Raw genomic sequence first — 22,865 nt, 5'->3', positions numbered from 1 at the left:
TTGTGTAGCCATGTACATAGTGCTGTAATTTCTCATTTCAGCATGTTCATAAAACAGCAATTTAATGTTCTTGCCTCTCCTATGATGGCAGCCAGTAAAACAAATAGGGCATAAACAATAGATTACTCATGTTAAAGCTCTTGTTATTCCTGGATGCCAAAGAAAATGTTAGTCTTGTAGCATTAATCCGAAAATTAGATATTTTAGATCTGACAATGACTGAAATGAATAAAATACCGAGCAGGTAGCTCTGCATCTCAACTTAAATTTGCAAAAGAAAGATGCGTGTGAGCCTTCCATGAAAAGTCTTGATTGGATGGGAACCCTTAAAAAGTAAAGACACAAAAGATGATCCCACACACTCCAAAACTCAGATTATTCAATAATTGCCAAGCCTGAATCTGAAGCAAGGAAAGTAGACAAAATGCCAACTAACAGGCACAAAATGCAGCTTGGCAACCACCTCTTCATAGCTATGGGCATAGAGGCTGGATTTTTACTTGGGTATTTTTCACAATTTGCTGGGGAGGGAATGGGACTTGAAACGTTTTGAAGTGCCTCTGAAGGCAGAGGGTGAAAGAACGCACATGAAATGCTAGCTCTAAATCAGGATGCAGCCCCATAATTTCCTTCGCTTCTTCTCTTTCGGTTCCTCTCTATTTCTCGAATCTTTTTCCCCTGGTTTTCCCACCAGTTCCCGTTTATTTACTAGCTTCTCATGCCCCGTTTTGTGCACACCTGATGAATATAAGGGGCTCTCCCAGTTGGTCATCACCAAGTCGTCATCCTCATCGCTATTACAGTGAAAGGCATGCTTGGGGTGGGTGGTGGGCTTCAGGGACTTTGGAGAACGGACATTAGCGGGCTGGAAAGGCAAGGCGTTTTGTCCTCTGCGGGTACATTCTGCTGCAAAAACTTCTTCATTAGGGACACCTGAAGAAGGGAAGAAAACAAAACCATTCAAGACAGGAAGGAGCTGGCCAAACAGGTAGACTTCATATGTCATGGAAAATAAAAGCAAAGCAAAGAAGCATCTAAGCAGGGTGTTCGTAGGGGTTTGGTCAACACCATCTAAGAGATAGCCAAAGGGCGTGGCCAAAAAGCTTGAGATGCACTGCAAATAAACAAGGCTTGATCAAACCATCATCTTGATCACCATCAATGTCATCTGACTTTTGGACACTTCTGCATCCAAGTCTGTAATCCTAATCCAGAGTTGGGTTGAAAGTTGAAAGGAACAAATCACTTCCAGTTTTTTCGTGCTTCGGTTTCTTCATGTGTAACCAAGCAGCATTTGTCTATGTTAAGACACTACCCCGCTCACCGTGAGCGGAAACTACACTGGTGTATTTGGAACAATGGGGAGGAAATTAAGAGAGGAGAAAACACTGCAGGTTGACTCCTGATGAAGCTACCTATGAGCACACAATAATAGTGATGAATCAAATGGAATCACCGTGATTCATCTAGATGCTCAGTTCCTTCAACAGTGTGGGTAGACCAATGAAAAGGTATAATACAACCCACAAGAGTGCTTGCTACAGAATGCCACAGCCTGAGAACAGCATCCAAGTGGAATTATAAGACCCATATGAAGAAAAATCATCTTAAAATCTACAAGTTGTGATGTAGCAGGTAGTTCAGATATGCACCCAGTATTCTGAAATATTAGTAAGAAGTTAACAATGGTGTCTTTTTCTTAAAAGAAAAAGATTTTTTTAAAGAAAAGATGGTCACCCTAATACCCTGTTTCCCCAAAAATATGACCTACCCTGAAAGTAAGTCCTAGCTTGATTTTTCCACATGCGCCCAATATAAGCCCTACCCTCAAAATAAGCCCTAATTAAGATCCCGCCCACTCCAGAGTAGATGGGTAAAAATTAAGCTAGGGTGTGGACGGGATGGTGGTGGAGCTGCCCTACTACTTACCTTTGGACAGTAGTAGCCAGGTCTCGCACACCCCAACACCTGCCTTGCCGGCCCATTTCTTCTGCAGCCAGCAAGGCTGGCAAGGCTTTCCTGAAGGCCTCTGTAGCTGATAACAAAGCTCCAGATTGATCCGGAGCTCTGTTATCGGCTGCAGAGGCCCTCAGGAAAGCCTTGCTGGCTGCAGAAGAAGAAGTTCCTGAAGGCCTCTGACAGCAAAAAGGAGGCTGGGGGTGATGCATGCAAGTGAGGTAAGTCAGTAGATGACATCCCCCCAAAATAAGACCCAGTGCCTTTTTGGGTGGCAAAAAAGACAGGGTCTCCTTTTCAGGGAAACACGGTAGTGACAAAGAGCCAACTGTAGAGCAAAAGAAAAGATTAAAAAAACGAATGCAAATTGGTAAGATTGGTGGAAAGAACCAAAGAATCCTTTATGACTCCCTGTGATTTTATGAGACAAGATTTAAAGACAAGAATCATAGTTGTTATATCAGACTTCCCACCTATACATCTCTAACCTGCTACCTATTGTGGCTTCTATCTTACAATCTAGGCTCCATTTCTTGTGAAGCAACTAAACTGATTCTATCCTCCAATCTGAGAAATGCATAAGCTCCTGAATCCAATTCTGGGTACCCTTTTATTGTAATAAGTCAGAAAGTGTGGTAGGTTAAAGGACCAGAATTTTAGATATTGTACATCTTGAATTTGTCTAGATTGGTTACCAACCAGGAGAAACTCTTTGTGGGCAAGCTATTACAAAGCCAAAAAAAAAAAAAAAGCCCAAACCCAAACAAAATATGAATATTTGCTATAAATAAGAAGAAATGACATAGACAGAATTACTCACAGCCTACAGGCCGGATGTGTCACGCGCTAGCCATGACCACCACCATTTTAGCGAAAGGGAAAAAGTCACGATACAGTCACGTGACGATGTGACGACACAAGTTTGTCATAAACTCACTGAGCTGAGTGACTTCAGCAGTTATCTAGTCAAACTCCTTGCTGAATATGGGATCATTGTATCAATAACAGCTCCTGTCTGAAGATCTCTAGCAAGGTAAAACACACCACTTCTTATGCCAGTCTGATTCACTTGTACAATTTGGAAGTTCCTTCTGACATCTAGTATGAACCTACATCCTTGTAGGGTTAACACAGTAGATCTGATCCTGCCCTCTTTAGTATGACAATCTTTGTGATACTTGAAAGTTGTTATCATATGTTCTTTTGGTCTTCATGTGGAAACTACTGTTAGAAGAATTTGAGTGATGCCCAAATCAAAGAAAACATCATATACCCAAAAGGACTAAGATTTATGAATGTATCATTCTTTGAACTACCGTATATACTCGAGTATAAGTCGACCCGAATATAAGCCGAGGCACCTAATTTTACACACAAAAAAAAAACTGGGAAAACTTATTGACTCGAGTATAAGCCGAGGGTGGGAAATGCAGCAGCTACTGGTAAATTTCAAAAATAAAAATAATTAATTGGGGAAACGATCTCACTATCATGAAAGGTTTAATTGATTCACTAACCCAAAAGAAGAAGATGATGATGACAGCGGGAGGCAGGAGTCACTCTCTTCCCCTCCTCGGAGGCCCCCTGAGTCAGGAGTCGCTACCGCCGGCGCGCCCCAGTCCCGCCGCCTCGGGAAGGGAAAGGCAAAGCGCTTTTGCCTTTCCCTTCCCGGCTGGGGCTGTTGGGAGTTGCTGCCGCTGGAGCGGCCCCAGTCCCGCCACCTCGGGAAGGGAAAGGCAAAGCGCTTTTGCCTTTCCCTTCCCGGCTGGGGCTGTTGGGAGTCGCTGCCGCCGGAGCGGCGGGACTGGGGCCGCCCGGCGGCAGCGACTCCCAACAGCCCCAGCCGGGAAGGGAAAGGCAAAAGCGCTTTTGCCTTCCCTTCCCGCAGCGGCGGACTGGGCCCGCTCTGGCGGCAGCGACTCCCAACAGCCAACCGGGAAGGGAAAGGCAAAAAGCGCTTTGCCTTTCCCTTCCCGAGGCGGCGGGACTGGGCCGCTCCAGCGGCAGCGACTCCACACCATTTTTTTTTTCAGAGGGAATCTGACTCGAGTATAAGCCGAGGGGATTTTTCAGCACAAAAATGGGCTGAAAAACTCGGCTTATACTCGAGTATATACGGTATGTTCTAAATTAAATAGAACAAGTCAAATAGGCTAAAAAAATAAGAGTATTTAAATACGAAAGAAACATTTTAGAAATGAAAGAGTTGTTAGACTTCGAATACATGGCTGAGCTCATGTTCCTAACCACACTTAATAATACTGATTAAGCATGGTGTCATTCCAGGTGGTGCCAAATTACGTGCATGTTTTCTTTGCTGAATCATGAATCAACTGCCCAGGATGGTGAGGAGGCAGGAGTTAATAACTAGGGAGCACAGCAAAGAGAAGTGGTTACTGTATAATGTTAAGAAATAAAAAAAAAACATTCCAAGCTGAAAACAAGTTTTCAAAACCTTTTGCTTGACCAACAATGCTTTTGGACCCTTACAACTGAAAATGGAGAGACATGCAGAGATGTCATTTACTTAGCTCAAATGAAAACTTTTGGTCAAATATAAATTAAATGTTAGTCTTAATTCTGATTGGTTTAATTCTGATCATGAAAGCAGCATATTTTCCCCAAGGCTATTTTCTCTCACTTTCAGTTCTAATTCAATGAAATGAAAAAAAGTATAATGGCAAAGTCTACAAGCTCATGAACAAAAGAATATTCTATAGCAGGGTCTCCAAGCTTGGCCACTTTAAGACTTGTAGAATTTAGCACTCAGAATTCCTCAGCTGGCCACACTAGCTGGGGAATTTTAGGAGTTGAAGTCCACAAGTCTTAAAGTGGCCAAGCTTGGAAACCCTCTTCTATAGCACCATTTCCTTGAATGGATTTTTAAGGATGATACTTCCTCCTCTGCCAACCAGACAGCTTCAGAAAAAAAGGGGGAAGGAAACCCACTATCTTGGAAGAACTGTGACATTCTTCCTTTTAGATTTTGTGGAAAGAGATGGCAGAAACCAATGTTTCATTTACAATCTCTTACTTCCTGAAAACTGACTAACTTTTGAGTGTCACAAGAGGAAGTATGTATCTCATTTAACAGAAAAGGCAAATCAAAGGGTATGAACATTACATTGGGAACAGCAAATTTATCTCTAGAATGAGTTGTTATCTTTCCTAACCACACTATTTTTCTAAATTGACGTATTTTTAGCACTTTTTAACTTTAACTATTATTCATTTCCCCTTTTTCTTTTACGCTTTATGTATTTAATGTTTGCTTCTGAAATTTATTATTATTATTTTTTTAAAAAGGACTCTTGCCTCAATAATTTTGCTACCACGATCTGGCCAACAAAATGTGCGAGACTTGCAAAATAGTCTGTTTTCGAATTCAAAAAAGCTATTGTATTATTTATTATTGAATATGGATTGTTTTAAAATGTTAGTAATTAGCAATATTCTTTTATCTTACACATGCCTCCTTATATAAGCTTGCCTTTAAAAGTTGTGGGTGCTCCAACACTGGAGGTTTTTAAGTTTTTAAGAAGAAACTGGATTAGCTAAAATGGTACAGGGTTTCCTGCTTGGGCAGGGGCTTGGATTAGGAAATCCCAACGTCCCTTCCAACTCTGTTACTCTGTTAATAATTGCAAAAAAAAGTTCAGAACTGTATTTTTTTCCACATCACCCTGAAATTAAAATACAGAATAGCATGGCTTTATTCCTTTTTGCCCCAGTTAAAAGTTTTAACAGCTAGAACTCAAGGCAACAGAAAATATTAACATTAAAACTAGTTGTCTCTTTCATCGAGTTCTTATTGTCTAACTTAATTGTAGAATGGCTTAAAAAGACAATTTTGAACAAACTGATGAATTCACAGGTAATGACAGACCTCAGGATTGTTTCTAAATAATTGGGTGATATCATTGTTTCCATGTTATTTCTTCAGTCTGGTGGAAAATTCCCTTGGCTAAGAGTTTATTGAGAGTAGAATCTCTAAGCCAAATCAGTGCAGTAGTTCACGTTAACAAAAGAAGCATCAAGGAATCCACGAATATGCTTCAAAATTACATATTTACAAACTAATCCTTCTGCTCCAATTTTGTGTTACCTCTATCCATGAACAATGTTTTTTTTCTCCCTGCAAACACCAGAATGAAAATCATAGGGGAGTTTAACTGTGATCCATGTTTTTTCAACCTGCTCCAAAAGCAGCAAACCATGAATTATAGTCAACACAGATTAATCATTCATTTCCTATAGTGCCTGGACTGATTGAAAAAAAAATCTAAAGTTTACGTCTACACAAGTACTTACAATATATGATGGTAGTGGGTATTATCCTGAACTTGCTACTAGCATAATAAAAGGCCCCACATTTATATGTTTTTACTTTCATGAACTAATTCAATTGCAGAGAGGCTATATTTCATATTTCTCAGAATTTCAATTCTAGCTGCCTATTCTATTAACAGCCAAATGTTTTTAATCCAAATGGCCAGATAATATTCCTTATTGTATTAATTGGTGTTCGGAGGTGATACAATAGAACGAATCATGCTTTCTAGCCACTGGATGGCAACATTGCACAATAAAAGAAGATCAACAAAGAAATCAGTATTTAGAGGAGTGTGTTTTTAGTGTTTTCTGAACAAAGGTGTGTTTGATAAGATTGTCCCTTGGCTGAAAATGCCAAGTTCTATTGCGGGCAATTTTACTTCAGAAGCAAAATTCCGCTCATATCAGTTATAGACTAAATATTCCTTTTTTTTTAAAAGGTTATAGCACACAGCTTTAGTTGTCATATTTGGGCTGCTAAGGCCTCAGTGGGACTTTTCTCTTGCCTTCTATTTGTTGTAGTAATATTCTGCTCAAGTGCCATTACAAAAGGTTTTAAGGAAAAAGGACTGGATATAAGCAATGACAACTAAATGGAATTACTATATTCGGGTAGGAGGTTTCTATTCTCCCAACGCCTTTCACGTATAAACTCCAAAAGTGCTAGCAAACAGATCCCAAGCTCTGCTTTCTTGGAAAGCACCAGCTGAGTTGTAAATGGGTAGAGGTAAATGCTGTCTACTTCTGAATTAGCCCCAAATGTCCAAGAACTATTGGAGACAAGACTTCTGCACAAAGATAGGCTTTCTTTCATTTTAAAGAAATGGCCATGCTATTTATTTTATTTGTTACACTTGTATGCCATCCATCTCACCACAGGCTTACACACTGTTCAGTACCATGTATAAGTGGCCTGGGATTTGCTAAGCTTAATTGTCAGGATTTATCCTGAGCAGGACTCTTCCATGCTTTCATACTAAGCAGGCTGTGCCATGACTAACTTAAATGAGCTTAATAATACATATACTCTTGCTGTAAGCTTTTGGTGGGATAGGGTCATTTGCCTTTTCATGTTCTTCACATTTCAGTATGCTCTTGGGAACCAAAAGCACGGGAGGATATGAAAATTAAAGCACTCTCCACTTTACAGGTTCCAGCCTAGAATTTAGCAAGCTGAAACAAGAGGAAACATTTGCTTCTGATAGAAGAGAATATAGATAGCTCTGTTGAATTAAGTGATCCCTGTTGTTCTCTGAGCTTGGCTGTTTTCTTGCAGATGTTTCATTACCCAACTAGATAATATAATCAGTGCTAGAAGAGACGGGTTTGTGGTTTATATATCAGTGGCTATTTAAACAGAGAGCAAACCCCATTCTCCTCTTGCACTGATGATGTTACCTAGTTGGGTAATGAAAGGTATGCAAGAAAATAATCAAGCTCAGAGAGAACCATGGGCCCTACAGCATCTGTTTCTGTAAACATGCATACTCAGCATGGCATGTATGCTATCAAAGTAGTTGAAAGGGAAGATATCCATTTGCCAAAAATACATCTTATGAAATGCTTGTCAAAGGCACAAATGATTTTTCAGTATACATAGATTCACCACCTGCGTACAACTTGAGGAGAAGAAGAAGCTTATATATTGTGATAGTACAAAAACTATGAATTCTAATACTACATAAGTTTCAAGATTCCCATAGGATATTTCAGACTTAGGGTGCATGGTTGAATTAAGACTGAGCTTGTAATTTCTGGAGTGAAATAGCAAAGGAATCATCTTAGCACAAGGTGTGATGGATGTTTTCCCTGTGTGTGGCAACATTGTGTTTCACACCTTGGTCTGATTGGACCACATTAATCATATCAGATAAGCATTCAAATCCACTCATTTGCAAGCAAATGAAAAAAAAAGAGAACACTTTATTTTTAAGTTTCAAGAACACCTTATATGTTATTTCTAATACAAGCAACTATTACTTTAGTAGTTAAAAAGAGTACAAGAAAGTTCCATTATATTGGCCACAAAATTATATGTATTTCCCAAACCTCATTCTTAATAGTCCCACTGCCACTCTTCAAGATTACAAAACGTGTCGCTGTCTTAATATTTTATAGTACAACAATGAAGAGTCTCAGAGTATCTTAAAATTAATAAGTTTAATATTGCTTAAACTTTGGTTGAAGTAGACTATACTCCACAAAAGTTTATGTGGCATTAGCTTCATTAGTCTTTAAGGGGCAATTGATGTAATAATTTTAAGATATACTTTCCATTACTGATTGCAAGTTTTGTAGACTTGTGAGAAAAAATAATCCTACCCTTAGCTGTATACTATTTATCACTGCATGTTGTAAACCTGAAAACAATGTATTTTCTCATTGTCCAACAATATATTTTTTTTCTTTCCCAAGAATGATTCTCAAGTACCCTTTGCCAAGCTCCCAAGGTTACAATTTATAAATCATGCATTCTTTTTATTTTATCTGTAACATGCTCCTCTCCCCACTCTGCTCTCACAGCAACCAGATGGAGATATCAAACAATCTCCAATACAGAAAACTATGCATCGGTCCAAGAAGACCTAAAGCTGGTGCTTCAAACACAGTATATCAAACCACATATCGAGATTAATATTACTTGGCCAAATTAACAATATTTCAAGGCTATGTCTGAAAGAGACAAGCAAAATGAAAGCTTAGATTAATAAATTGGCTCCAGTGAATGGATCAACAAGGGTGATTTTTAGAGAAGGAGAGAAAATGTTATCTCTGAATGGAAATAAGCATTAAGTTTTGTCCCAAACGTTCTATAAGGAAAAGCTCAACAACATTCCCTACGAATAATTCCTGACTTACAACTATAATGGAGCCTACCCATTAAATTAAACAAATATTTTTTTGTAGCATTGTTAAGCAATTACTGCAGTTGTTAAGCAAATCAATGGTTCACTATGGGAAGTGTCAGTTTTGGGAAAATTTTGTAAACTGTGGTCATGTGCTGCGGGATATTGCAAACGGTTGCAAATGCAGCCATATTGGCAAGCGCCTGAAATCGTCATGTGACCACGAGGGAAACAGTTGGAACTTTGAATCCAGATCATAAGTATCCCTCCTAGGTAAATCTTCCGGAACTCTGAATGGCTGCTAAGCGACAAATTGTAAGTCAAGGAATACCTGTACTTCTAAGACAGACAGACAGACAGACAGACAGACAGACAGACATTTAGCTCTCACAGAGCCAAAGAAAATACCTCTTATATAAGAAAAATCTCATCACTGTTCTATGTACACAGGAAAAACTGTCTGACAATTATGCAATTATGTTGTGGTCAAATTACAATCAAGGATAATTCACGATTTTTGGGACTCCATTCACAACCAAAATTACAATAAGGAGCAAGCCTTAGATCATTGGACAGAAATGGGTGATGCCTAGCAAAATGTTTGTTCGGGAATATACTAAACCAGGAGTCGCCAACCTTTTGAACCTCAGGGACCACCAAACTCATAATTTTAAATCCCAGGGACCACTTACTGGTTCTGTGGGCATGGCCTAATTTGTGGGTGTGGCTTGGTGGTCATGTGACTGGCTGGGCATGGCCTGTATGTAAATATTTTAAATATTTATATAAATATTGAATTTTTCATTAAAAAAAGAGCAACTTTTACCCAAAATCAGGCAAAGCAGGCCGGCAGATTGAGTTGCTCACAGAATCACGGATTCATTCAGAAATCTATCTGCCATCGTCTAGCTCAGTCTGTCACATAAAATTTGCTTGCCGTGAGTCTGCACTGAATAATAGAACCTTCAGTCCTAAGGGAGGTTTGGCTGTGCTTAAAAGCAGAGCCGAAGATCTAAAGACTAGCTAGAAAGTAAGATATCCAACGATTTCCTGCTTTCTTGCTAATCTAAATCTCCCGGCAGAGTAGAACAGCTGATGGTCAGAAAAAAGAAACAGGCAAGTTTGCTGGGTAAGGAGTGGACGGGGTGGGTTCCCGTGGGCCATGTGGGTGGCGCAGCCTTGTGTCTTTGTGCAGCCTGGATTAATTGCTTTGGGGAGAGTGCTCTGAGGGTGGCCCACCAAAATTTTCTCGGGGCCCACCAATGGGCCGCAGCCCACCAGTTGGCAACCATTGTACTAAACGGTTTAACAGTGAAGATGTTTCTAAAGATTTCTGTGGTTCAGTTTTAGAAAAAAGAACCTGATTTTAACAATCAAGATTCATTTTGGAATAACAAATATTGGAGACTTTATGTGGCCTTTCCATTCTTTTCTACAGCATGTAACCAATCTTCACTATTCTGGCAGAAATCATGATGCTATATGTCCCAGGCACTGCAGAGCTAAAAGATTGTGAAGGAGTGAGAGTGTGTAGGGAGTGGAAATATGCTGAGTTTATTCTTTTGATGGAAAGCAGAAATTTATGTTTTATTCTCTTCCTACTTACACCAAATAAGAAGGAAAAAAAAAAAGTAATAGGACAACCCCCATCCATCTCCTGAACAATAATAAGAAGTGAGTCCAGGCAAGTGAATGTAAAGGCCAGTGTACTTACTATCATTCTGGCCTTAGGAAAAAGCATTGTTTCCTCTTCTGTCTCTTCTAATTTATTTTAGATTTTAAATCTGAGGGGAAAGATGTCCTTCTAATATGGGATGCTTTGGCAAACACAAACAGGTGAGGTTTTTTTTTTTAATCAAATCCAACACGTGGAAAAACTCATTTTGTGTTCTTGGCAACAGTACAATAATAGTAGTAGTATAGTAGTAGAAGACATAGTAGACCTAGTAGTAGTTTATTGACTGATTAGTCTTGAGGCCCTATTGATAAAATAAAATATAGTACATAATATAATTTCAGAATAAGGTAGATAGGAGGAAATAAAGTGATAAAATATAAATATATCAGTACAATATCCCTTACAGGGTACTCCAATTTGTTCAATGTGTCAGGTTCATAGGACAACTGCTTGAATTATAAACTTAACAGTCTGCTTATAATATGTGCAGTACATGAGAGCCCAGGAGGAAATATAGTAATCTGTAATTCGGTTCCCTTTGGGCTGTTTTTACCAACAGAGACTGTAAGTGCCTAAGCCTAAAGGATATACATAACTGACAGATGAACAACACATGAGCAATATTTTCAATGGTTGAGGTACTGCATGTGAAAATCCTATTGTGACATGGCAAGTGGTGGAAGTGGCCACGTTTGCCGATGGAGTCCAATAATCCAAATCTTGCTCTAAGAAACAGTACAGATCGGAAAGCAGAATATGCTCTAGCCTTCTCACTGTACTTCAATAGCTTTGAGCCTTTTTTTTTCTGGCGTGCTTTAGATGCTGTCATCTAGCTTGGCTTGGGAGACAATGCTCATTTGAGAAAGCAGGGTGAAAATGCAACAACTTAAGTCAAAATAGTAGGTCCTTGTTGGACTGGTTTTAGCTATATTTAGGAAGAAATCGGAAGACCACCTTCTAAAGATTGTCTGCTGCCTCCTTCTTTCTGCTGTAAGCCCACTTTCCTATGTGTTTTCCAACAGAGTTCCTTTAGAATTTATAGTAGTGTCAACTACATTCTTTTTGCAAGCTCTTCAGAACATTAAATCCACCGTCTCAGACACAATCTCTGTCTGAAATTCCAAGAAAACCCACCAAACACTGAAATTACAAATAAGGCAACATTTCAAAAAATCTATTTGCTTTTTAGAAAACATCAGTTTTATTATATTCTGTGACTTATTCTTAAAAGAATTTGCTCTTATAGATATACTATGAAGAAGAACTGCACACAAGGACAAAAAGTTCCTGACCAAAATGTAGAAAGAGTGAAGCCATCTAAGAAACATCTATGGAATGTTTGAAAAGCTAGAAGTTTATAAGCCTTCTAGCTATTTAATTGCTTTTTAAAAGGCAGTGGTCATTTGTTAAAATAATCCTAAATACTGGAATTTATCCCTTGGAGAATGTGTAAAATATTCACTATTGCATAAAAAAATGTAAACAAACAATTTTAGTTTTGATTTGGGTAGATTATAAATGGTGGATTCCCATTATGGATAGCTATTCTTTCTTTAGAAATAACTAATCATGAAAGCTTTCTTATTGTTGTTCCAGCTTAATTATTGTTAAATATTTTTCCCCTGGACTTTAAAAGGGTAAATTTCTTTTGACTTCCCACATCAACAATGGGGAATCCTTTTTGGGACAAATGGCAAAGGAATAATGGGGAAAAAAATAAGCTCCATTATCTCTGTAATTGGGATAAGTGTGATTCAAGATATCCTCATCCCCGAGTATATCAGTATAATAAAATTATGAAGTATATCCTGATCAGATTATTTACTCCTTCGTTTATTGGAAGTTCAGTCTGCATTGCACCCTGATCCATCCCAGTTTTCTGTAATGTTTCATGCATTTCTATGAATGCCGGTACTGCAGTTCCTACCCAAGATTAATCCAATAGAACCCCAAACACAATGGAAGAAATAAGATTGGAAAGAAGCTCCCAAAACAAACATCAGAATAAATTCTGTAGCACTGAAGAGAAGAGAGAAGAATCCATGACAAAGTTTTCTTCTTTTTCATTCAAGGATTAAAGCTAAGGTTCAACAAAACAAAGAGGGACTTCATTAAAGACACCAGCGAAGACATGGCCTTGCACAAGAGTTTGAAGACCACAAGAAAAAATAGGAGTCACAGGTTTTTCGATTCCTACTCTGTACAGATACTGTCTGTTTGTTATTCTGGGTTCCTGGAAGTCATTAACAGCTCAGAATATAATGAGTAGGGTTTTATCACAGACTACATGATTATTTTGGTCAGCACAAGGTACTAGTTCAGATAGGCTAGCTATATTTCCTGTTTGAGGAAGATTACCTAATGTCAACATCAGTAGAAAATTATGGACCTTGGAGTGAGGTGAATAGCATTTTGTTATGTTTTCCTTTTGAAAAATCATACGTAAGCTACTATGCCATTTCTTCTTTATACCCAAAACCAAAGAATATATGTACATCAACATTTTTCCATAAGTTTCCAATAATTATACTTCACTTACTCCCCACTAGCATTATCTACTTTGAATCTTGCCTTAGTTAAATCTCTGTTAAATTCCATTAGAAACTAAGATATGATGGGATGAAAAATATCAAAGCAATATCATAAGCGCACCAACGTGTCTACCGTCCCTGTCCTAATGTTTCTTTTTATTCGTATCCACTTCATGCACTCATAATCATGTTTATACATATACCTGTTATCTAATACTTGCTTGACAAAATAAATAAATAAATTTCCAGACTTGTTTCAATAATCTTTTTTTTCTTAATTTTATAATTTACCCCAGCCCTTCATTTAAAGAGTTCAGAACAGTACATTTTCATTTAATTTATAATGGATAAATTAAATTTCATTTAATTTATAATACATTGTCAGCTCCAGCCCAAGAATATCATAGAACAACAAAGTATAATTCTTTACTTGCTTACATCCAATAGACAGAATATTGCCAGATTAAGGCATCTTACCACAACAGATATACCCTGGGAGATTCTAGGGAGTGCCTATGCTAACTCTCTTCCTGTCTCCTATTCAGCTCTTGTTTCATCTGACTCCTAAGTTGTAATGTGGTTTCTTTAGTTTTGGCTTAATGGGATGGATGAACCCAGCCATTGTGGCTTCTAACCATGATTTTTGGCTTTGATTTGTGAGATATTGTTTAATAACCCCATTTATTTAAAAAACTATGAGTAAGGCTGCCAAATTTTAGCATGTTGTGTGAACTGAGCCAAAGACTTTGATATGAGGTCTGTCGACTTCAACTTTAAAATGTGTACACTTTAACAGCATGTTGGCTGGGGAATTCTGGGAGTTGAAATTAACAGGTTGTGGAGTTGTCAAGGTTGATAAACACTACCTGAGTGGAATATGCTGAAATATGAATGTATCACATTTATCCAAGAGCTATGGAGAAGAGGCTATGAGCTGCAGTTATAATATACTGGCTTAATATAGCAAATGAGTTAAAACAGCATTATGATTTCTGTGACAAGCCTCAATTCTCATGAGTTTTAGAAAGTTTTAATAACTATGTTCTTCTTTCTTTCATTTTCAAACCAGCTCACAGTATTCTTAACAACTGTGTGCAATATTAAGAAGATATTTTGGACAATTCCCGCTCTTCCTATGAGACATTTTTTCCTCCCCTCTTAGCAAAAATGGGACTAAAACAGTTCTTCCAAAAATAAATGTTTCCAAGCTTAGCTTAATCATGGAGGAAGAATCCATAAACTTCCTATGTAGGAGGCTTCATAGTTAGAGAATCAGAGTTAGTCTCTAATAAACAGCATTTGGTATGTTTAACTCCATGAGGCAAAAACCTTCTGACAGCCTGTTGCAGCACTCGTTAGAGGCTCCTATTTTTGGAAGATTTGATCTGGCAAGCGTAAACCTCAGGCAAACTATTTTGAAACCAAGCTAATGCTTAACAGTTGAAGAATGCTTAATAGTTTGCCAAACAAAAGCACTGCTGGACTAAGGACCTTCGCAAGACACACAGTCTCCCAAAGGTCTCTACTGTCAGAAGAAGAAGTTTCATTTCAGCATGTTCAGCTCTTGTCACATGGTGAAATGATTGTACCAACACAAACAAAACAAAGCAAACTCTGTGCTTGTAATTCTAAAGGATTAATGCTTTTCCAGGCCCATGTTCTACTTTGTAGCTAGGTAGGACAGAATCAGTAAATCCTTGCACTACCACAAGAATATTAATTCCCACATTGTGTCAACTGCGTCCCACCAAAGTGGGCATATATCTATAAAAGGGCTGAATTACCTAGTTGACAAGGACAGTCTCTGGTAGGGAGTGGATAGATGCGATCAGATGGATTCTCATCCATTAAAAAGACTTTTCCTCTACTTGAATACTAAAAATGTACAGTCCTGAGGAACAGAACAACCATTCCTTATCTCCCATTGTCATGAATATGCTGCAGAAATACAACGTACATAAAAACCACTCAGCCTTGTAGATTCCTTCCACCAAAAAGAGAAACAGGCTTATTTCCACAAATTTTCATTATGTCGGGATCTAAGCATAGATCCCTCAGTGCCAAGATAGGGCCACACTTAGAGCTAACCTGATAAATACAGTCGAACAAATGAAAGATTTAGCAATTTGCAATTTGGTTGCAAATGTTTCGTCACCATTCAAGGAGACAATGCACTGATGATGTCTCCTCAGAGGGTGACAAAACGTTTGCAACCAAATTGCCAAGGTCAGAGCTCCAACCAACAGCCTAACCACCAAGCCGAGCTACTAATATTCAAACACATTTCGAATGAAAAAGTAGCCTAACATCGGTTCATTCTAGACTACTTATGACCATTCATTTAATGATCATTCCAAATTACAACAGTACTGGAAAAAAGTGACTTACAACTAAATCCTTGCACTGTTGCAGTGTTCCCATGGTCACATGATTAAAATTTGGGCACCGGGCAACCAGTATGTATTTATGACAGTTTCAATATCCCAGGCTTACCTGATTGCCACCTGTGAGCTTCCCACTGGTGGCTCCCAACAAGATAAGTCAATAGAAGCTAGATTTGCTTAATGACCATGTGATTTGCTTAATGATTGTGGCCAAGAGATCGTAAAATTGGACACAGCTGACTTAATTACTGCATTATATTAGTTCTGATTCCAGTTGTGGTCATATGTTGAGGACTGCCTGTACTGAGCTGTAATATACATTAAGTATATTAGTACTTATAGAGAGGGTTATAGAGATTCTCAGTCATCCGGGTCATGGTTGTCCCAAAGGTGCTTTTTCAAGAGGCAACCTTCTCTAAAATGATGACAGTGTAGTATTAATTCGAATGTGATTGCACCTATTTTGCCAATAATATTGTCCTAGCCTATATTCCTGGGTTCTAATAGTAAAGGTCTGTTGGAAAATGCTCAACATAATTTATTTGTGAGGAATACTAAAATCTATTGCCAGTTTGAACATGCTCTCAGAGAAATGTATTTTAGGGGCTATGTTATGCTATACACCTCAGGATTTGATATTCAAAAAGCTGCTCTTAGCCTAAAAAAATACAGCTGGTATGAGACTTCTGGTTCTTTAAACAGCAGGATGAAATAGAAGAGTGGAGGAAAGGAAAGTGATCTGCTTCAGAAATCTGCTGGAATATGTGTTCAGGAACTTGATTCCTTCCATCAGCGCCTATCTTCTCAGCTGCTGATGTTTTGTGATATTGGCCCAATAGGAGTTGTGTAGAAACATGGCTACCTATATTTAGCTTTGAGGTGCCCACTCCTATTCTGTAGGTCATCACTATTTCCCAGAAAAGATGGCCTTCTATCGACAATGTACCCCCAATTTTATGTATAATATTGTAATAATTGACACTTTCAGGCCTCCAAAGGCACTTATCCTTAAATTGTATTTATTTATTTAATATTAATCAATAAGACATGTCATAAATCATATATAGAAACCATGCACCGGGAGTCTCAATTTAAAAAGTCAAAAATGCTTTATTAACACCAGTTCATTATGCCAAGGACTGCAAAGTGGAAGTTTATTTTAATACAAAAATCTCTAGTAAGTCAAAAGTAAAATCATTAAATAAATTTAAAGGTTTTTTTTTTCCCACCATAAATCCTATGTATGTTCTTACCTTCTGGAATTAAGTAGGTGGTGACAAAGCACCTTTCAGTGGCAACATATACAGAGATTCTTTAATTTTCCAGCCTTTGACGCTCACAACTTTAGTGAATTGCAGAACGATACAAAGTTGTCACTAAAGGGTGGGACCAAGTGAATTCATCCCATTTCAAAATAATTGTTCAGGCTTTCAGGGTTATGAACAGTGGGAATGGAAAACTTGGCACCCCTGCTTCTGCCCTTATATTTGCATCTTGAAGTCAAAGATCACACATCCAATTTCAACCAATCATTTGCAAGTACTTAGGGGACCTGAATGGGATCCCAGGGACCAGTCACTAAGTAAACCAGTGTTCTGCTATGGGCGCCAGTTTTCAGGCAAAACCACTGTAAAAAAAGAGTGTCCTGACTATTGGATGATGTAAGCAGCCATAAATACGACTGTGTTCCTAAGTGTTTGAAGTTTGGTCATATGACCACAGAGGCGGTCTCACCATCAGAACTTTGAATCTGGGTTTTAAGTCCCCTTTTTTCTATTGGTCGTAACTTCAACCAGTCACTAAGCAATGGGTCATATGTTGAGAACTATGCAAGTATTCATATTTTATTGAAATGCACACTGATTATAAATTGTAGGCATCTGCTCTTCATCCAGATTTTCCTGATGTGAATATTGTATAGGCAAAGGTTCCCCTCGCACATACGTGCTAGTCGTTTCAGGCTCTAGGGGGCAGTGCTCATCTCCGTTTCAAAGCCGAAGAGCCAGCGCTGTCCGAAGATGTCTCCGTAGTCATGTGGCTGGCATAACTAAATGCTGAAGGTGCACGGAACGCTGTTACCTTCCCACCAAAGGTGGTCCCTATTTTTCTACTTGCATTTTTATGTGCTTTCGAACTGCTAGGTTGACAGAAGCTGGGACACGTAACGGGAGCCCACTCCGCTACACGGTGCTAGGGATTCGAACCGCCGAACTGCTGACATTTCTGATCGACAAGCTCAGTCTCTTAGCTACTGAGCCACCACGACCCTGAATATTGTATATGAAAGCTATTTTTTCCTCTCTATCTCCAACTGATTAACCTGCTTGTATCAAATGTATTTAAAATGTTTGTTTCTTATTTCTATAGGTTTTTTTATTTATTTTTATCATTAACTTTCTAGAAATATATTAAAAAACAATGTACTGCAATTGCCTATTTCATTGCACAGACTTTTATGCATGTTGCATTCAGATACTTTGAACATTACAGCACAACAGAAAATAAAAATAAAACATTTTAAATGGAGAGCTAAAGGCCATATCAGTTACTCAATATATTTGTTTGTCTTCTTTGTTTGCCAATGATGCTAACAAAGGCCATGACCCATTTCTCTGGGAGTGCCAAGCAAGGCCTTTCCAGAAGGCCAGGAGAATAGAGGCCTGGCTTACCTGGGAAATGAGCAGGGGGGGGGATGTTCTATACAATGGGGCAATAGCAGAGAGAAAGAGTCTCTGTTCCTGGAACACCCCCACTTTGCCCCTCCCCCGTGAGAATTCTTTAGCTGATGGGGATCATAAACACCTTCCCCGGATGACCAGGTGGGACAGGCTGATGTGATGGGGCTCAGATAGTTCTGTTGGTAACTTGACCCCGTGACACACGGGGCTTTAAAGGTCACAACCAACACCTTGAATTGAACCAAAAGCAAACGGATGCAGCTTGCGCAGCAAAAGTGTAACGTACACCATATCTTTGGGCACCCAAGATTGCTCCCATAACCAAATTTTGTAGCAGATGAAGCTTCCAGATAGGATTGCAGATTGCACTGCAATACTCTAAAGAGGAGAAGACCAGAGTATGAGTAACAAAGCAGAGAGCCGCCCTTTCCAGGAAAGGGTGTATAACTGATGTACGACATGAAGCTGAGCAAGTTTTATAATGCTTTATAAATTAAAATCAGCATGCTAAAATGGATCTCAAAAAAAATGAAGGAGAGCTTATCTAACATCCCTGTTCTCAAGGCCTGTGTGTAAGAGGTTATGATAATACTTCTGTTTTTCATTAGAATAAAAAGGTGTTTACCCGTTTGATCTTCATTGTTTGAAGTATCTTTCTTCAAAGAAATAATGAAATGTATTAAGTCTACACATTTTCTCACTAAAGGCATTATATGAAAGCCTCAACTGACCATTGCCCAAATGGCTATCAATGGCTCCATATATTAAGGGGAAAAAAGGAAAACAAATACACCTTTTCTCATTCCTTTAACTGCTTTTGTTTTCTATTTCTTACTCCTTTTCTGAAGTTTATTCTCTCATGGGGGGAAAATGTGTATGTGCATCAGTGTTATGTCAGAACTTATGCTGCAATTCTGTACTATGATCAGTTTGATTTCCATTAGTTTAATTCCTCTTGAAAACTGGAACAAGTATTCCTTCCTTCCTTCCATCTGATATTATCAAAATGCAGAGAGATGCTTTTGTGCCAAATAAAATTGGAAAGTCCTTTATATTCCTAATGAAGCCAAATGAACTTCTTTTCAAATATCTGATGATGCAAAGTCATTATATTACTTCTATTACTTATTATTTTCATAACGTCAGGACTATAGATCTATGCATTAGTGGGATAACAAAACTAATAAATGATCAACTAGGGGAAACATTTTGAAATGTGGGAAGATTGCCACCATTAATGTGGTAGCCTAATAAATGTCCTCACTTGAGAAACTTTGCATTGAGTCATGTCTATGCTTTCAGGTATTGTGAATAAGTTAGCATTTCCCAGCAGATAAACCAGTTCTGATGCTTAAAGGTGAATGTTACATTAATCTGGAATATCCGTATGGAGCTGCTTACTAGGCAACATGCAAAGTTACTTAGATTATAGAACTACAAACACAATACAGATTCATACTCTGGAAAATACACATAGAAAGAAGGAAGGAAGGAAGGAAGGAAGGAAGGAAGGAAGGAAGGAAGGAAGGAAGGAAGGAAGGAAGGAAGGAAGGAAGGAAGGAAGGAAGGAAGTTTTAAGACATAAAACACAAATGCATGGTCACAGTGAACGAATTCCTACAGTGAAGAACATTTTTTAGGATGAGACAGAATAGTGATCAATACTGACCTCTCATTATGATGGTCTGGCAGAGAAAATGAAATATTTTTGGCAAAATTGGGCATGACTCTGACTGCTCTTTTTCAGCTTCAAGTTGAGAAAGGGGAAGGGGAAGACTGCATCAACATCTATTTCTGCATTGAGAAAATATAAACACCACTGAAGAATGCTAAATGCCAGCAACCCTCCTAATTTTAAAGCTAGGTTTGAAAGCATTCTTATAGTTCAGTGCTTCTTAACTTTAGCAACTTTACGATGGGTGAACTCCCAGGATATAATATAGCTTCAAATGTTTTTGAACATTTGAAGCTACATTATAGCTTCTTTTCTAACTTTTTTCTTAACTTTAATTGGAAAGGAAGGTTGGAGTCTGCACAACAGAGCATTTGTCACAACCAGCACAAATATGATTTTTCATCTCTGACACTACGTGTTTTTATGGTATCATAATTTGGGTAAAGAATAATTTTAACATGCTGTAATATACTTCTGAATTGTTTAGTATTTGGTATTGCTACGGCGGTTCTCAGCAATCTATATCGCTATAAAATGATTCATATATTTCACTCGTCCTACATTAAACAATATGTTTTTTTAAAAAAAAGCTACATTTGCCATACCCTACTTTTTCTTCTTCTTCTCAATTGTGTCCAGTTCTCAGAAGTTGTCTGAACAAGTTCCTGCCGTTTTCTTGGCAACATTTTTCAAACGAGACAAAGTGACTGGCCCAAGGTTTCCCTGCTGGCTTTGTGCCCAAGGTGGGACTAGAACTCCAGATCTCCCCGTTATTAGCCTGGTGTCTTAAGCACTACACCAAACTGGCTCTTGGTTGCGGTGCTCTATAGCAGGGGTGGAGACCCATGGCACTTTTATGACCTGTGTTTCAGGAATTCTGGGAGTTGAAGTCCACTAATCATAAACGGGCCATGGTGTCCCACCCCTGCTCTATAAGAACAAACAAGTAGGACATGATACAGACAAGAGTCTTCAAACTTGACAGCTTTAAGACTTCTGGACTTCAACTCCCAGAATTCCTGAGCTAACATGACTGGAGGAGGAATTCTGGGAGTTGAAGTCCAGAAGTCTTAAAGCTGTCAAGTTTGAAGACCCCTGATACTATGTAAGCCCTTGGATTTTTATCACAGGAGCAAATAAGCGAATATTTTTTTTAAAATTAAGCCATATTTATTTAGTCATCAGCTTTCAAGTAAGTTATGGTACTTTGAAATGCTTTTTAGTCCCAATTATTTTCAACCATTCTACATGAAATAGCTGAATAGCCTTATATTCCTAATTACTGCTCCAAACCTTTAAGAGAACACTTGCCCCAGGGTTTCATATAAAATATCACTAAGAGGCATCCTGAAAAACCAGCAACCCAGGGCTCCTCACACCTTCCTCAACCACAGAAGGCTGTGAGGTTTGCAAGCTTAGTAATTTCGCTTCCTCTAGAAGACGTGATATTCTTCAGGGAGCTTTCATAATTTGAGAAAAAACAAATTATCTCTCCAGTGAATGCAGAACTCTTCCTTGATCTGGCAGACACTGTACAGACTGCAGATGTCATATTGTCTGAAAATCCTTATTTTTTTACTAAACCCAGATATCAGCTGATAAGCAACCAAGCCTCAACTTGTACCATCTGTCCTCAATATCTCTCTCTCACCCTTGAAACATTCTGCAGGATCAGGAAAAACAGTTAAGAATGCCAAACTCATTTCTTCATAACTTGTGCAACTGGCAAGACTAGTCTATTAAGCTTATCTAGAGAGGCCAGAAAACCTTCTGTTCTGTCCTACTCGAGACCATCTATTTATTGTACATTCAGCTACACATTTTTAGGGATGAGTAAGAGAGTAATTCTAAGGGAAAGGACAAAATTAGCGGTAGATGACATATATAGCCCAAATAGTCATCAAGACCTAGAATACTTTCAAACAAGACAAATGTCAGATGCCAGCAACTAGAGCTACAAATGAATAACTTCAATGTCTATCATCTATATCAGAGTTCCCCAACTCCATTTCTACAAGCGGCATGCACGCACACCTGCCACTCAAACAAATGGAGTGCACGCGCACATGCTTGCCCACTGCTCATGCAAATGAGAATGCGTGTTTAGCTGTTTCCACAGCCCAGTTACAAACCCCTCACGGCCTACTTGCTTGCTTGCCTTCCCCTGAGAATGACCACGTCTTGGGGGACAGACGCCCAGGTTTGTAGCTACTCAAAGTCTCCAAGCTAAGCCCTCACTGAATCCCCTCTTCCACCTTATCTGACAACAAATATTATGCTCAGAACTGCATAGGATTCCTTAAACATCTTGTTTCAGTGACAAAGCAATCTGAAGAGGTGGGTTAATCTCTTCCACTATCTTCAATCCTGGCTCAATTCTGTAAAAAGATGTCTTGTATCCCATTTAAAACCTTTCTCGTTTCATCTCAAAAGAGCTGCTTCTGCTCAGCTGGGTTCAAAGCACAGTCTGTCCTTTCCCTGTCGAGAAAATCTTAGTCCTAGATCTTAGAGAAAATGAATTAGATAACAGAAAGTTACATAATGTCTATAAATAGTGTGTGCATGTGTGTGTGTGTGTGTGTGTGTGTGTGTGTGTGTGTTGCATACAAAATCAATGCAATTACAATATATATATTTATGGCATGTTGCTAAATGCAGCTGAAAATAACAAGGACTGGTTTATCTAGCTTTTCTGCAAGGAGCAACAACCCTGTTCTTTTCCATTCCAGAATTCAGTAGCTTACAGTGCAGACTAATATACTTTAGAACACCTTTACTACAATTT

General features: G+C 38.6%; 1 protein-coding gene across 12 annotated transcripts in view; it reads right to left on the bottom strand.

The window, feature by feature from the left end:
- DNAJB6 (DnaJ heat shock protein family (Hsp40) member B6) overlaps positions 1 to 22,865 on the bottom strand; it is a 65,438-nt gene that overhangs the window by 4,190 nt on the left and 38,383 nt on the right. For all 12 annotated transcript variants that reach the window (XM_087948454.1, XM_087948458.1, XM_087948451.1 and 9 more), the window contains one exon: positions 739 to 933. In XM_087948454.1, coding sequence (XP_087804580.1) covers positions 739 to 933 — 195 coding nt within the window. The remainder of the gene's footprint in view (positions 1 to 738; positions 934 to 22,865) is intronic.

The sequence above is a fragment of the Notechis scutatus genome, chromosome Z (assembly GCF_049901735.1).
Source record: "Notechis scutatus isolate UNSWTSFEM ecotype Mainland chromosome Z, rNotScu1.2, whole genome shotgun sequence".
NCBI classification, from domain to species: domain Eukaryota; kingdom Metazoa; phylum Chordata; class Lepidosauria; order Squamata; family Elapidae; genus Notechis; species Notechis scutatus.
The sequence above is the reverse complement of the archived record's forward strand: the minus strand, read 5'-3'. Positions and strand labels throughout refer to the sequence as shown.